Genomic DNA, 16606 nt, shown 5'->3' with positions numbered 1-16606 from the left:
TTGATGAGTCTTCAGGGTCTGCCAGTTTTGTAGGCCAGGTTCCTGCCTGACGCCACTCATTTGCCCATTGGGGCACCAGGAGTGAGGTGTTCAATTTAGTCCAAGCAGCTTTGTGTCCAAGCCCCAGGTTAGAGACTAGAGGATACTTAACATAATTCCAGTCTGTCAGTCCAGCTGCTTATGTTTACTCTTGCAATTTCAAAGCTGATGTGCACCAAGAACCCACAAGCCAAGGGCCACATTCCACACACAACCCTGGACATTTAGCTGCACATCCAGAAAACGCCCCCAGCCCCGAGCGGCACCTCCGGCGCCCCCATGCGGCACCTGAGCCTGGGACACCTGCCCTCCTCACCCAGCCAGCCTCTGCCACCCCACCCGCTAGCTAGAGAGAGGACCCGCCCGTCCATCTCCACGCCTAGCTCTTAGAAGCATCCTCTCTGATGCCATGTTTCTACGGGCCCCCAGCTGTCCCTAAGAGCTCTGGGGCCACAGCCTGCCTCTGCTTCTTTCAGCTCCAAGACCTCAACAAGGACAAGTCCCTCAGCCCCGGCTGGCCTCAGTTGCCTGTGTGTGAAGTGGGAACGAAGAGGCAGGGGCCAGATGAGGTGGCTGATGCACGCACAGACCCACGGGGCAGCACGCTCTGCGCCCCACCCCGAGGCTGCCCTGGCATCCCACATCACAGTGGGTGCTGCCTTCTCCGTCACACCGCCTGCCCCGGGCAGTTCCAGCAGGACTCGCACGGACCGAGGAGGGGGGAGGGGCAGGCTGGAGCAGAGGTCTGTCTCTCCCTGGGACCTCAAATTGATTCCCAGGCAGGCGTGGGGCCCAATGGTGGGTGGACCCTATGAGCTAGAAGGGTCCCCCCATGGAAAGCCTTTGCCGAAGCCCCCGGATGTGCCCCACTGACCCGGGTCACAGGACTGTTCCCCAGAAGGGTAGCGCCGAGTCCACCATGCAACAGGAATTAGGACTTCTCTCTCCCACAGCAACTGACTTGTCAAAGTGAAGGCCTGGGGGGTACCCCCCCCACTTTCTGTACTGGTCGAGTCTCTAGCGCGGGTACCTCCTCCCCTATCCATGACAGAGCCCAGACCTCCTGCAAGCTGTCCGTCCAGCACCAAATGCTCCTCCCCACGCCATCCTCCCTGATGTTAGCTCTCCCACCTCCTCCTTGTCCTGGACTTTAGCGCAGCTCCGCCCCCCCCACCCCCCACCCCCCACCCCCAGGTGCAGAGAGCAGGGTGCTCTGGGAGCCCGCCACAGCTTGTCTGGCTTGTTCCACTGGCCCTGAAGACCTGCCCCGCCTCACGGCCACCATGCACAGCCAGCCTACTCCCTGGCCAGAGGGATGCGCCAACAGATGAATCAAGGCCTCCCTGGCCCCCAGAACTGTGGGGAGAGGAGACAGCTGTCAGGCGAGGCCAGCCCAGCAGCTTGCAAACTCCAGGCTGTCCACCTAAGAACAATGGGGGGCCAGGCATACCCCAGAGGCACCCCAAGCAGGAAGAGTGGGCATGGGGCCAGGGTGCTCCAGTCCACATGCCTCACACCACCTCGAGACACCGTATTTCTCTCTGCAGTCACTGTCCCGAGCAAGCGGCCCTCATCTCTCCTGGGTCCCTGGGAACCGGCTTCCCACAACAGCCACTCTCCCTCTCGGCTTCCTGCCCCACAGGCCATCTCCACCCAGCAAAGTGGCTTTTTAACAAAGAGCTGATCCCCACACTGCTTAGATCTCCCAAAGGCTCCAGGCTACCCTAGGAATACCCACCAACCTCCTCCACCCACCCCCTGTGCCCGCACCCGGCCGCCTTCTGCCCTGCCCAGCTCAGGCCTTTGCGCCTGCTGTTCTCAGGCTTAGGGGGCCCTTCCTCTGTGGGTGCCACATACTCAGAGGCCACCCCTCCCCACCTCTGGCTGAGATTCCTCCCTATCTGCTGCTCTGCAGCCCGTTTGACATTGTGTCCTTAGGTCACATGTGTATTTTTACTCTCACTAGAATGTAAGCTCTGTGAGGCTGGGGCCCCGCTGTCCACGGCTGTGTCCCCGTCCCCCCCACCCCCACCCGCCTAGCGCAGGGCCCAAAGCTTAAACTCCCTGCTGAACGAAGCTTTCCAAGCTCTCCCGTGCCCAGCCCTGCCTCAGGCCCATGCTTCCCCCATCTCGTGGTGCCTCCCAAAGGCCCCGCAACCCACGCCAAACTTCCCAACTTCACCCCTCGCCAGCCCTCCAGGGCCCAAGTGGTACCTCCTTCCCTGGGAAACCCCCCAAATCAGGGTTTTTTTCTGGCTGGTTCTTCTGCCCAGGATGCACTCCTGTCTCCCTGGCACCTGTGTTCAACTCTTCCAGCCCAGCCCCAGGGCAGGCCAGATCCACCCCTGGAAAACCGGGAGCAACACAGCAACCCCCACCCCCACCTCGTTCTCAGATTCAGTTTCCTAATCCACGACAAGGGGTTGCTACGGGTTGAACTGCATCCCCCACAAATTCATGATGTTGTCTTCACGCCCAGCACCTCAGAAGTTGACTGTGTCTGGATATGGGGTCTTTGAAATGGCAGCTGAGGTAAAATGATGTCCTGTGGCTGGGCCCTAGCCCAGTAAGACTGGTGATTTTATAAGAGGAGGAGGCTAGGACACAGACACGCACAGAGAGAGGATGTGAAGACACAAAGAGATGGCCCACCACCAGCCAAGGACAGAGGCCCCGGAAGGAAGCAGCTCCGCTAACACCCCAATCTTGCACCTCCAGGCCCCAGAGCCGTTGAGACGAGGATACGCTTCTGTTGTTTACACCGCCCAGCCTGGGGTCCCGCTCGGCAGCCCGAGCTCGCTCGCACAGGGTCAGGAGAAGGCCGCCCTGCATAGCTACCAGGGCAGTCACCGAGAGGAGGGGCCGACCCACGACGGGGCTGCTTGCTCTCGTGAATGCCCGTGAGCTGGGCCAACTCGCTCGGGTGCCCTCTGTGGCGGCTTTCGTGCCACGACAGCAGAGCTGAGCCGGGAACACGTAAGGCCTGCGGGGGCACAAAGAGCGACTCTGGCCTTTCCCAGAAACCCCTCACGTACCCGTGCCATGGAGTGGGCGCTCCGCCCAGGCACCCGCCAGGCGGTGAGCACATCACATTCTACTGCCCGGTGACCAGGCCCCTCTGGGAGACTGAAGGACGCGCCAGGCCCCAGGGAGGAGCCCCTGGGCCCCCACAAGGAAACTGAGGACCCCTGACTGCAGCTCTCTGCTCTGACAGAGCCACTCAGAAGCCCCGTGAGCGGCAGAGTGGCACGTACAGCCTCCGGACGAGGGTGCCTTCCCCCTGGACCACTTTGCAGGCACCTGCCCAGCCCACCTCCTCAAACCCCCCTCTGTACCCTCCCTCCCCACGGTGGAGCAGCACACGTGCCAGATGCCATCCCCAAGAGAAGAGGCACAGCCCCAGAAGAGGCCCCCCGCGGAGTGTACCAGGAGGCCAGCTCCACCTCGCCTTCCACACCCCACGTGGCGGCACCATCCGAGGCCTGATCGCAGGTAGACACACGTGCTCCCAAGTGAAGCCTGCTCTGGAGGGCTCCTGGAGCACCCACAGCCTTTCCAGGGCCTGGGAAGACTGGCCCTCATCTACACACTTAGCCAGCATGTGCAAGGACCCTCAAGGCCATAGGCAGGGGTGCCGTGGGGGACAGCATCCTGAGGGTTGGGGACACAGGCTCGGGTTGCATGGGGAAGGGAAGCTGACCTCAGCCTGCAGGGCCCTCGTGGCCTGGCCACCCCCAGCCTCCTTCCCGTGGCCACCTCCACTGTTCTGACCACCCACACTGTCCAGCCTGGCACAGCCTCGCCCTTCCCCTGGCAGACGCTCCCCCAGAGCTCACTCCTCCCCTACAGGGCTCCCCACTGCCTTGTCCACCTCCCATGGCACCGGCCTTTCCCGCTCTGGCCTCCAGCACACGTGAGGGTCAGTTCCTCGTAGGCAGGGCTCAACAACTGGCACAAGTAAATACCACTCCCTGTCCCCGGTGGGGAGCGGGGGGTCCTCGTGGGCTGGGTGCTGCCATACGAGAGCCGCAGGACTGTCCCGAGGGACTGAGGCCCTTTCGGGGAAACCCTCTGGTGAGCTAGGAAAGAGTAAGGCATCTGGCTTCCCTCCTCTGCAAGAAAGAGCAATATTCACTGGTGCACTCTTGGGCTGATTTTTTTTTTTTTAAATTAAAAACTAAAATGACAACGGACCAAACAGCAAAATTCAAATACAGGAAAAAGTAAAGAGTTGCTGGGGACGGACTGAAAATCTCAGGGCATGGCACAGCTCCTGGTTCAGCAGTAAGTCCAGGTGGACAGCTGCTCGATTTCTCGGATCATTTCTTGCAGGGTCTGGTCCAGAGGGCAGGTATAAAGGGGTCCCTAGCCCAGCCCCAAGGGTGAGCACAACGGTCCGAATGTTCAAAGGTATCGCCCACTTCTGTGCTCTTTCCTTCTTTTAAATCGGGAACATCTCCCCACCCTGGTTTGGGTTTGTTGTGGTTTTTAAATTGCTTTTGGGGGTAGTGGTTCAGAATCCAGCCCTGCCAGGATTTTAAGCTGAGGTTTCTGACAAGCCAAGAGGCGATCGGGGAGATGAAAAGCATCGTTCACATCAAAACTGCTGGGGCCTGGTCTTGCTCCGTTGCTGAAACCGTTATTATTTAGAAATCATGACTGTGTTAATATGAAACCAGGGCACATCAACTGCTCTTGATTTCAAAGGGAAAAAAAGAAACAGAACGGTTTTTTTCTCGGTCGTCTGTTTTTGCGCTTTGGCACGGAGGCCGAATTACTGGACCTGATGCGTGCAAAATCGGTGGCATCCCTGGCTTGGCCTGACACAGTACTGGTGACCAGAGGCTTTCTGCCAAGAAACGCACGCCACGACAGCCCTCGGTCCAAACTTCCTACCCCGCACCCCCATTTATTTTTAGCAGCTGCACTTTTAAAACATTCTGGGTATAGTTCCTGCTTTTACATAACCACTTCTGCTAACACCTTAATCATTTTTCCGATTTTCTGAGGTGTACCTTAAACGTGACAAAGTTGTTTTCAGCTGCCTCCGGGGCCCTGAGCAAACTCACTGCCATTTTGTGCCTTTTCACAGCTCCAGGTACCATGAGTAAGGAAAGATGTTGACCGTGGCACGTTTCAGAGAAGGCAGAGGTAACTGGTTTTTAAAAAACTGCTCTAAGAGCTACGGGGGGTGATTCCCGACACACACCATGTGGGAGGCGCGGCACCACCGCTCCTAGATGTCGGCGGGCGCGGGGCACCACCCGACCCCTGGGCAGCACGAAGGTGGGGAATGACGACCCCCTGGGGGCTGGAAGCTGCTGGCCGGCTGCCCACAGTGACTCTCCAATATTCACAGGAGTCCTCAGTAACAGGGGAGAGGAATGCAAGATTGAAGAAAAGGCAGAATAGGGCTTATTTCAAACCGCAGCAGTTTCAACAGTTACCCAAGCGGTGCACCGAAACCGCACACAGGACTGCCTTTAGCAAAAACAATATGAACCCAATGGTTTACCACAGTGTGTGCTGTTAAAAAAAAAAACACAACAACAAAAAAAAAAACTCAGTGGCCGGCTCCACCCTGGTAGAAATTTCTTTAATTCTATTTAACTTTTTGAGGCTGCGCGTGCCCCTGTGCCCCCCGGGTCCCCCGGGCCCCAGGCAGGTGCTCCTGAGCGAGTCTCTGGCAGCGGAGTTCCCTCCTCGCTGCGCCTTTCCCAACACGCTTTTCAGGAAACCACTGCCCGGGAAGGGTCCCCGAGAGCCTGGCCCGTCCATGGGAAAATGATGGAATGAACACTTGAAAGACCGTGAGCGCTCAAAACTCTCAGAGAAGGTAGATCCCCTTGTTCGAAAGTCTTACTTAGGAGGAGACGAAGAGGTTTTGGGTGACTTAGGGTATCAACAAATCTGATGGGTAAAGGTATCAAAAATACACCCAAGTGTGAGTTTGTTTTCATCCCAACTGGACACTTGCTGGGTTCTATTTATAAAATTCAGCGCCAAAGCTGAAACATGCAACTACATTTTTGTAGATGATAGATAATACGAAAACAACAAAACACAACAAAAAAATGAAAAACAAAGGGCTTGTGGTCAGGACAGCTGCCCCACCTTAGCTATTACCCTACACAACACAGGACGTTCACACAACTGCCATTTATCCCAACTTGGGACACCCACGCAGCTGTCACTCGCCTTACACAACAGGGGACACCCACGCAACTGCCGCTCATCCTCCACAGCACGAACCCCTACATGACTGCCAGGCTTCTGACTGTCACACCACACGGGAGAACCGCGGCTGAAGAGGGGCACTCCCTGTTTCCTTGGCTTCTCTCTTCCCACCCCACTGCCCCCCTGCCCTCGGCAGAAAAGCTTAAGTCGCGTGGGGGGGGGGACCATGGGGAGAAAGAGAGTGAGCAGGCTGTCCAGAGCACAACCTTTCAAATTCACAATCACTTGGGATTCTTTTACTGAAAGAGACTGCTTTTTAACAACGTGTATCGGTGTTTCCCTCTGGTTCCCGCCTATGGTGGGATACGGAAGGCAAGCGACGGGACCTAATTTCTCAAAATGTGATGCGTGGGACCATCTAACGGCTTGCAAGCGAGGAGTCCTGCAGACGCCAGCCCTGCTCACTCTCGCTGATGCACATGTGAGGGGAGGCAAACCTGGGAGATCAAAGCCATGCCAGGTAGCACAGCCCTGGCAGATAAAATCTGAGGTCCCCACCATCACAGCATTGAGATTTTCCACTAAAAATATTTACTGAATTTTAAGAAAATCTGCTTAATGCATTGAAGGGAACAGGATGAGGTTTGGTACCGAACTGTTGAGAAAAGCTGAACAAATATTTACTATTATCCACCAGGCATCTCCACCACTGGTATGTTTTTCAGCCTCTGCGGTGTCTAAGGGTGGTCAAAGGCCATGGAAGCGAGCTGGGTGATGAGCCCCATGGATGTGGTGGGGTCAACCCACCATTACGAGAAAGAGGAGAAAAAGGGGAAGAAAAGTAGCCACACTTTTCGGGTCCTCAAAAGACAAATACTACTGGGAGTGAGAAATATCATTTTCGAGAAGTTTCAACAAAAGGCTCCTTTAGTTCTGAGCAAAAACAGGGAGGGGAGTTCGAGACTTAAGAATGAATTTACAAATCCCAAATCGGTCTTTACAACAAAAACGATATGGACTGCAGGTCTCACAGTTCTGCTTTTTCAAAAATCACATTTGTTCTTTGATTTTTGCCTTTGACACGCTGCTGGAGCAGCCCTGCGTGCTGACCCGAACCGTCCCCATCCCAGGGGCTCAGGGCACCCTCGGGGGACAGGGAGACACTCGTAGCTACACAGCAGCCAAATGGGGGGAGCCCTGGGTCTGCGCCACAGGACCACGGTGGCCCAGCCTTTGTTCCTCCCTACAGAGGAGCTCTGAGGCTGCCAAAGCGCTACCCCTGCACAAAGGCGTCGTACCCACATTTAACAAAATCACCAGAGTGTCACGTGGCGGGTCAGAAAGACGGTCAGGAGGTGTGCGTGCACGGGAGCTGCAGGGCCCACCAGGAGCTCTCTCCTATTGTGGGGGCAGCCTGGAAGGAGGCAGGAGAGCCTGTTGCAGAATAGGCGGCCCCCCGCTCTTGCTCTCTGTACGACCAGATTGCACCCCCCGCCCCACCACCCCACACATCAATCCCACGCATGTGCTGTTCTTCAGCTGACAATGGCAGAGGGAGAGAGGCAGACTGGGGTCCTCTGAATCTGAGAAACGAGGGGACGAGGGACCGTGGAAAAGCAGAGGCCACTCTGGGCACATCTTCCTAGGCTCCCTCACCTTGCTAAGGTGGAACCAAGGACTTGGGGGAGGTGTGGCAGCACGTACAAGAGGCACTCAAGATGGCTAGGGAGGGGCCGGAGCCGGGCGCAGGGCGGCGGCTCCTGTCTGTTCATACCTATGCTCAGATGCAGGATGGCGGGGGGAGGTCAAGGCTCTCCGAGGCTGCACCCCACCCTGAGGTGCCCCCCAGGAGCCTGGCTGGCTGAGCTCTGATTCCTCTGCTCCAGGACCCTAAGCCACTGAACAACAGGTTACAACTGTGTCACTGAACTCCCACTCAGTCTTCCCTCCTGGGTGCAGGAGGGTGGGCGTGTGCTAAGATAGGCAAATGCTTCTATTTTCAAACTCGGCCGACTTCGCGGAGCAGAAATGTACCCCAAAGAACAGTCTGTCTCCAGGCATTTCACAAGGAAGAGCCTGAGAGGAAAAGGGCGTTTCTCCCTCTGGTGGGAGCGGGGCCGGCGGCGAGCTCGCGCTGCCAGGGCGTCACCCCCAGGCCTGACACAGACCCGCCCCCCCCCCCTCCAGCTGGCGGGAGCGGTGGGCAGGAAAGGAGGGCTCCACCAGGCTGGGCGCCCGGGGCTCCGCTGGAGCACCCCGACCCTGGCTGGTCAGCAAGTACCGGGATTTTCCAGGCTTCTTGAGATGGCGGTGAACCGCTCTTGTCCCGTTCTAGAACTTCGCATGTACCCACCGAATTATCTCTTTGAAATCATCGTGGGAACGGAATTAAAGTAGTTAAGTTCAAGGCTGAGGTGCTAACCGCACGGCTCAACTGGAGAAGCCATTTTAAAAGTGGATCTTGAGCAACAAACAAGGGGTCGGGACCCACACGGGCAACGACGGCCACCCCGGTCTCACCCTCAGCCTGGCCCTTCAGAGCACAGGGAGATCCGGCGTGAACACAGGCTGGAGCCACGGGGGAACGTGGGGCTCCCTCTGCACCCGAGTCCCGCGGGGCGGCTCCCCCAGGACGGGCAGGCTGACCGGCCGGCGAGCGCGCTGGTCTACGGGTGGGCGGCAGCCAGCAAACCGCCCGAAGCAAGAAGCCGCAGTCACCCTGCGCGTGTCCACACACGGGTGTGGGAGGGGACTCACGTTCTAGGGGAGACAGGACTTCTTGTTTTCTGAAAATCATTTGACTCAAACAGGACATAGATTAAGTGCTATCTCGTTTTCCTGTGTTCGTTGGAAAAATTGAGGAGAAGGGGCAGAGGGGCAAAAAAGACACCCCAGGCATGTGCACGGCTTTATTCTGGAGGTGAAAAGGTCATTAGCAGTAATAAGAGGGTAATAAATTGCGGAGAGGTTAAAGGTGACTGGCTGGTTAGCACGCTGGTGTCACCCGGGCACTGCAGGGCCCGGACCAGGGCTGCACTTGCAGGAAGTGGCAAGGGTGGGGCCGGGCGCAGGATCCCGCTATCTGTCGCCGGGGTGCGGAGGCCCAATCACTGACACCCACACAGCCATTTCCTGCCCTTAAAAAAAAATCTGTTTCTCCCTTTGCAAATCAACAACTTTTACCTAGAAACTCTTTAGCGGTGAGTTCTGACTGATCTCGGTCTCTGATCCGTTGCAGAAAATACACCATTGTTTACCTGGGGGAGGTGTGCGAGCACCAGCTTTAACTGACAGGTTTCGGAGGCTGCGAATGGGGTCTGTTTTGCATCTGCCTGGAAGAAACCAATTCTCTCTACCCCAAACAGGCACCTGCTGGTGACTGAATACCTTGACAGACCTTTCTAGAAAAGAGCTCTGAGCACAGAGGACGCAGTGCGGACACTGGAGCTCCGGGTGTGCCCCCCGACGGGGGTTCTCAATGGTCCCTGAGGGTACACTTTCCGGCTCGGGTCAAGAGAGAACTCCATCTTTAGCACTAAAAACAGATGGCCAGCCGTGGGCTGACGCCAGAACTCATTCAACAGGGAACCTCGGTGAGGCTCCCGGGGGAAGGGTCCCCCGCTGTGACTGCACACTGACACTTACACACGGGAGTTTATCGCATGTCAAGTAAACCTCAGTCACGTTTTCAAAAACAAACAAAAACAGCTCCCACAGAATGTGAAAACTGCAGGCTGTCGTGTACCAGAGGTGGTACCTAAAAAACCACGCATGACTCAGACCCAAACGTGCATTTGGTCCCGGACAAGCGACCACAGCTGCTGAGCTTCGCCAGCGAGGACCCTGGAGCCCTCTTTGAAGTTCAACTACCCATCTCTGACTTTTTCAACTGCAAAGATTTCTGCCAAACTGCAACCTCGTGGGGAAAAGGGTGCCTTGGTGACTCCCTGCATGCATATGGCTGCCTCAGACCCAGCCTCTGTCTGCCCCTGGGAAAGGAGCTTGTGGAAGGAGGACCCGTGTCCTGGTCCCGGTACCCTAGGGACGGGATGGGGACACATGTCACACACATCACATCACGAGTAATCACTGTGCGAGGCACCTTGCCCACATGCCCACCTGCTAGGCCAGAGTTGGTCCCGTGTTCAGTCAGGGAAACCGAGCTTGGTGAGGTTGAGACACTTGCCTAGAGCCCCTCAAGGAGATGGTGACAGAGCCAGAACATAAACCCAGGCCCTGGCTCCAATGTCCAGAAATGTGGACTAAGCCTAATCAAGCAATCTTCCTGGATTCTAGTGGCCTCACATATCGGAGCCACCTCCAGGCGCAGAGACCTGGCATGGTTCTAGAGACCACGGAAAAAAGAAACCCGTTACCACCAGGCAGTCTGGACCACCTACGTGGGATCTCTACGGGATCACGGCTCCATCACCAGAGTTGTGGGGGGCCCCCGGCAGCAGGGTACCCACTTTGCCTTGTCCCCACTCGGCCACACTGTGGCCGCAGTTCCCTCTGCATGCCAGGCAGGCCCTTGAGTGTGATCACATGGCATTCCCAGGTGGTGATGGCCACGGGGCCTCTCCACGCAGGAAAAGGCCAGGTTAAGTGAGAAGAGCAGAGAAGCACAGTCTATTCCCTCACTTTCAAACTGTTGGACTTTGTTTTCTTAAAAAACAAAAGCAACAAAACAACTTGGACATCCATGCCTGGCTGCTTCCTATCTTAAGCAGCCAAGAGCATAAGAGTTGTGCCTTGTGTTTTCATAAAGACCGCCTTGAGCAGGACTTCCTCCAGCGCTCATCTGCTGACCTGTCCTGCTAATAACCAGCTAACTCCCGGGCTGCTCTGGGGCCCAAGGAGTCTCGCTCTGTGCAGCGTGGATGCGGAGGGGGAGAGCAGTGTGCACAGCTGGGCCTTGATTCCCTCCAGCAGAGCGGCAGCGTGGGGCAGACACGGTCCTTTGCATCCCCCAAAGAACCGAATGCTTCCCCCCAGATGCAACTCATTAAAAGGTCAACTGCTGGGTCAGACATCACGCATGGGGTACATCTGCATGGCCAGCGTTTCCACGTTGTTAGAGGTTAGTACGAAATCACAGCAGAGCCACCACCGGAAGCTGCTTAAACGGTAATAGCCACACGGTCTGTACCTACCACCCAGCAGTGTGTACAGCGCAGAGTTTTTCTGATCAGCCATTGCTTCTAGGTAAGAGAATCAGATGAGAGACATTTAGACCTCAACGCAGGTGTGTCGTGGCCACTTACAGATGACACGCTGCACATGCACCCACCGTCCTCCAGAACCCGTGAGAACTCTGAACCTCATGGTTTGATTCTCATTACAGCTGTAGATGGGGGTGGAGAGGTCCAGGGCTGGCCCTGCTGCCTTTGCTGTGTGACGGTGGCCCACCCGGCCTTTCTCACTTCCCTTTCCCCTTCTGAGAAGAGAGCATCACGGTGCCTGTCCTATCCTGTGGCTCTTACTAGGACCTGGCTAGGTAATCCTACGGGTCCATGGATGTGACGAGGAGAGTTGAGGCACCTGGCACCTCAGCGGCCATGGCAGAGTAAGGGTGCAGTGGCCCAAAGCCAAGAGCAAGAGCAGCCTGAGACTGCCCAGGGTACAGGCCCAAGCCTCCCCAAACGGGGATGGCTTCTCTGCTTTGTAAGTCTGTGATACGCTGAAAGCAGCAGCCAAGATGGGGCAGGGAGGCTTGCGGAGGGCAATACAAGGGAGAGGGGACAGCGAAGGGCAAATTCAGAAGTAGACCCGGCACTGGTTCAAGGAAGGGGAGGAGGCTAAAATAAGAGTTTCCAAGAAACCCTGAGCATGACGTTCTGCACCTACTAGCCGGAGCTGTGTGCCTCCTTGAAGTCTGACAATTACTGCCTCGCTCCACCTGTGTGCATGCATGTGCGTGTACCTTCACACGGGAACGTGTGGACACGTGCACTGTGCCTAGGTGCATGCAAGCGTTATGAGAACGCATACCTGCGAGGGAGCATGGAAAGGCGTGCACATGTGCGTACACGCATCTACACGTGTGAGCACTGCATGAACACGTGTGCTCACACACGTATGCACATGAGCATGAGCCCATGCCACCTATGTACGTGTGTATGCAGGCGCACACATGCATGCTTTGGCCCCCATCTTTCAGGCAGAGTGTGGAGGCCTGATGCCCTTCCGTTAGGAGACTGCCAGGGGTGTCCCCTTAGAGCTGCCAAAGTGGGCACTGAGGGCAGGGCTCCCATCCTCCTGAAAGAAAGCCCTGGCTGGCCCAGGCGACAGGACAGGGCAGGCAGCCTCTCCACTAAGAGGAGGACTTCGACAGGTGGACCTCGTGTAGGATCACCGCAGGGCCTACAACCCACGACCACCTGTAACTAGAGAGTTCCATGGGCCACCAAGTGGAGCCCCAGGCCAACTGAAGGGCAGAAGCTAGCTCAGGCAGGACCAAGGTTTCAAGAGAGCGTGTGGGTCTCCTGTGGCCACCCCTAGTCTTGAGACAGCACAGGTGAGACTGTCTGGAGCCGGGGCACCAAGAAAACAGTGAGCAGGGGTGGATAAAGGGGCTGGGAAATTGCGGTGAATCCCACTGCCACTTGAAGCAACAGCTTTCTCCTTTTGAGTCTGGCAACCCGGCCTGTCGGCCTATGGCCATCATAGAGGAGAGAGCCCCCGCACAAGCTCAAAGTCCTCAGCATCCTCAGGGGGACACCTGGGCCCTCTCCTGAGAGTAGGGCCCCAGGGACAAGATCAAGAGAGACTGGTAGCACCAGCCAGAGCCAGGAGAGGTGAGGTCTGCAGGAAGCCCCTTGCTTGGAGCTGTCCGGAGAGATACCTGGCAGGAGCCAAGCAGAAGGGAGCCCAGAGCCATCTGCCTCCTCTTGTACCAAACACGGCCAAAGAAGACTCCCACTCCCAACCTCACTCTGAGTCCTTAACCAGTAGGGAGGCGCCAGATTGAGGGGGTGGCCTCAGCCAACTTGGGAAAGAGCTCGGGTTGCGGGGAGGCCAGAAGGGCCACAGGGTCCTGACTACACACCCCGCCAAGGGCCACGCGGCAGCTCTCACCACCACAAGGGCTGAGCCCTGGGCCTTCTAGAGACCACCCTGGAGGCCCACACTAAGCCCGGAGCCAAGGGACCCCGAGGATGGGGTGAGGGTGGGTAGGATGGGAGGCGTGCCCCAGGCACACACCATGTGAGGACCCAGGTCACTAAGCAGTAGGGAGACCCTCTTGCTCCAAGTGCGGGTCCCCTGGCATCTGCTCCATTCTGGGCTGGTGAACAGAGAAGCCCTCGGTCCCCCTCCCCGCGCCATCCTTTGACGGTGGGCGGGCGGCTGCGAGAGAAGAAAGCGTACTGACCGCTGGGCGGTTTAGGCCGTGGAGGAGCAGGTTTCTTCGGAGGCAGAGCGGGAGTGTCCTGTTTACTTTTAAAGGGGTCATCTGAGAATCCTGCCCCTCCAAAGGAGGAGGTGAAAGGACCAGAAGTTGGGGGCTGTAAAAGAGGACACGAAAGAGAGGCAAAAATAATCATTAAAATGGAGGCAACGGATGTCCATTCAGCCAATGCTCAAGTACCGAGAGCCTCAGTGAGGCCCCCAACCCTCTGGGTTCCGCGGCACGGCCCCCATGGGGACCCGGGTCTCTCACGAGACACCTGCTTTCCTCCACCCTCAACAGCCAGGGTCCTCTGGCCTGTGAGGGGCAAGCCAGCAAACACAGAGCAGGCGAGAGCCACCCTGTGCCTCGACAGGCTTATGTCACGTGAGGGGTGTCCCCTGCCACACACGCCGTTCCACCCAGGCAGGGATATCAAGTCTTTCCTGACCCCAGGGTCCCCTGGGCCTCCTTGCGTCAGAGATGGGCCCCACCCTCACCCTCACGCTGTCTGCAGACCCCTCTGTGTGCCACCTCTGGGCTGAGCACTGGCCTGCATGGCTGCTGCCTCTGGGCAGTGACAGGCAGCTCTGGGCACTGGGTGAGAATGGCCGCAGACCACCTCCTCGCCCCGACGTGGCCCATGGGTGCTGCTGCCTACACAGTGACTCAGGCTGGAGCCCACCCCCACTCCTGTTGGCACAGCCTTGGCTGCCTCCGTCAGGCTCCTCCAGCCCAGACCTTCCACCCCTGCTCCCACATGACCCCATCTCAAGAGCAAATGGGACCATGTGATCCCAGCGAGAGAGATGCACAGGCGGGTGTGTGGGTAGAGGACAGGCTGGTACATAGCACTCAACGGCCCCAGTGCCCACCACTAACCTCCGGAGCACTCTTCAAGGCACACGGGGCCTTCATTACAGCCCCCACTATCCAATTCTTCCACCTCATCTCTACGCTGCCCCACCCCCTTGATAATTCCCCAGTCCCCGGAACCCTTTGCACCCCAGTCTCCAGGGCACAGGGTCTCCAGCTGGGGAGCTCAGTCCACCCCATCGACCCCAAGCCCCTCTTTTCCTCAGAGACTAACCAAACCAGATCTCACTGCCGCCCCTAGAGCTCTCTCTGACACCCCTTCCTACCAACTGTGCCCGCTTGACATCGGTGGGACTCCGTAGGACACACGTCACCATGGGTAAGCACGTGCCCCGCACCTGGCCGTGTCTGCAGTGAGTGGGTGCAGGTGATGGGGCAGCACATCTGCTGGCTGGGCCCGTGGTGGGCTGTGACTTGTCTCCGTGGGCGTCCCCTACTCTGAATGCCAGCACAGTGCTGGGCACGACAAACCCCCACTGGCAGACAGATGAGCCACAGATGGGCCAGCTCAGGTCCCCCCTCCTCTGGGATCTGGCCACAGGGACAAGGATGTGGCAACCCCTGCCTCGGGTATAGCCATGGACACTAGTCTCAGGTGGGAAAGAGGTGGCCAGCCCACAGTGAGAGGGAGGGGGCCTGGAGAGGCTGCTGGGCATCCCACTGGGCACCCTGGTTCCCCTCTACCAGCTCCCAGGACCTCTAGGGTAGGATGCTGGCTCTGCACTGACGACCTCACCTCACTTCCCAACAACCCCTTCCATTTTACACACAGGGAAACTGAGGCACGAAGAGGAGATGCAGCCTGCAGTCATACGGCACCTCAGTGGTGGAGTCAGGGTAGGAACCCACATTGTCTGCCTCCGGGGCCAGGGCTCCTGGGCCCTGCCCTCTGCGGCTGGCAGCCTACCCCTCGAAGTAGGTCTGGGGCCTTGTTCCAGGCAGAGCAGGCCAAGGGGTCAGCGGGCCAGAGAAAGCCCCGAGAACGACGGGGGTCAAATGAGCAAGACTCATTTCCCTGCCAAGCCCATGCTGGCCCCCCAGGAAGCTCTGAGCAAGAGGGGCAGCTAGGGCTGGCGGGACTGCGGGAGGGCAAGGAGGTGCCTCCCTCCACAGCTGCTGCTCCCCTCTTTGGGGCTCTGTGGACACTTGTCCTTTTAGGTACAAGATTCAGGGAGTCTCTCAAATTCCTGCCACTCCAGTTTCTGGAACCTCTGCCTGGCCAGGCTACAGAGCACAGGGATCAGGGTTCGGGTCTGGAGTCCCAGCCCCGCCGCTACGAACCGCTCCACGCCTCCGCTTCCGAATCTGTGACAGGACCGTGAGCACCGCACACCGTAGCCCTAGGGCTGCCGCAACAATGCGATCAAGTCTATGTGTAAACTGCTCTAACAGGCACCCCCACAACATGGCGCAAAGATGGCACGATTATTATCATGCCAAGGATGTGGACATGACCGGAACTCCTTTAGATGCCTGTGAAAATCTGCAGACGCCCGTCAGCTCCCAATCTGTCATTCCTGCTGCTGGCTGTTAGCCACAGACTACCCCAGAGGGAGACCGCATGGGAGCAGAGGCGAAGTGTCGAGCCACAGCTTAGCTTTAAAATGGTGGCTGAGGGTCTGCGGTTTGGGGAAGAAGAACGGGGGCGGGGGAGTGGGCAAAGGAGCTGGGAGGGCACATGGGCTCTGCTTCTGCCTCTGCCATTCACAGACCAGAACACGGGCTCACGTGATTCCCGCACAACCTGAGACAAGCAGGCAGGAATCAAAACCAATTTCTTAGTCGAGAGGAGGCGTGACCAGCAAAAAGGCCACCCCCCTGCCCCAAGGACCCCAGTCTTTGTCTCGGGGGTCGGGAACACACCAGCTCGGGGGAAGGGGTGCAGAGTGGCGCCTGGAGCCCTCTGGACACACCCCACTGAGCGTCCACCTATCCCACGCGCTGCAGCCCGGACCACGAGCCGTAAGGACGGTCCAGCGGCCAGGCTGACTCTCCGCCCCCCTCTTGTGTTCAAAGTCACTGAGCCGGTGGGCTCGCTCCAGTGTGACGGGGCTCCAACCATAAAGGCCACTCCCCCCGCGACCGTGAGCTGTAGCCCTTCTAACACTGCCAAGCCCGCGTCATTTC

The 16606-nt window shown here is 57.8% G+C and overlaps 1 protein-coding gene across 10 annotated transcripts in view; it reads right to left on the bottom strand.

Annotated features, from left to right (window-relative positions):
• Positions 1–16606, bottom strand: part of EPS15L1 (epidermal growth factor receptor pathway substrate 15 like 1) — a 94901-nt gene that overhangs the window by 6768 nt on the left and 71527 nt on the right. For 5 of the 10 annotated variants that reach the window (XM_034997851.1, XM_034997854.1, XM_034997856.1 and 2 more), the window contains 2 exons: positions 13589–13721; positions 11370–11417 (listed from right to left, as the gene is read on the bottom strand). The exons of 2 other annotated variants lie outside the window; for them this stretch is intronic. In XM_034997851.1, the coding sequence (XP_034853742.1) occupies positions 11370–11417; positions 13589–13721 (181 nt within the window). The remainder of the gene's footprint in view (positions 1–11369; positions 11418–13588; positions 13722–16606) is intronic. 3 more of the 10 variants (XM_034997852.1, XM_034997858.1, XM_034997855.1) reach the window with 1 other exon arrangement.

Source organism: Mirounga leonina, unplaced genomic scaffold, assembly GCF_011800145.1.
Source record: "Mirounga leonina isolate KUSES-001 unplaced genomic scaffold, KU_Mleo_1.0 Mir_94, whole genome shotgun sequence".
In the NCBI taxonomy this organism is placed as follows: Eukaryota; Metazoa; Chordata; class Mammalia; order Carnivora; family Phocidae; genus Mirounga; species Mirounga leonina.
The sequence above is the reverse complement of the archived record's forward strand: the minus strand, read 5'-3'. Positions and strand labels throughout refer to the sequence as shown.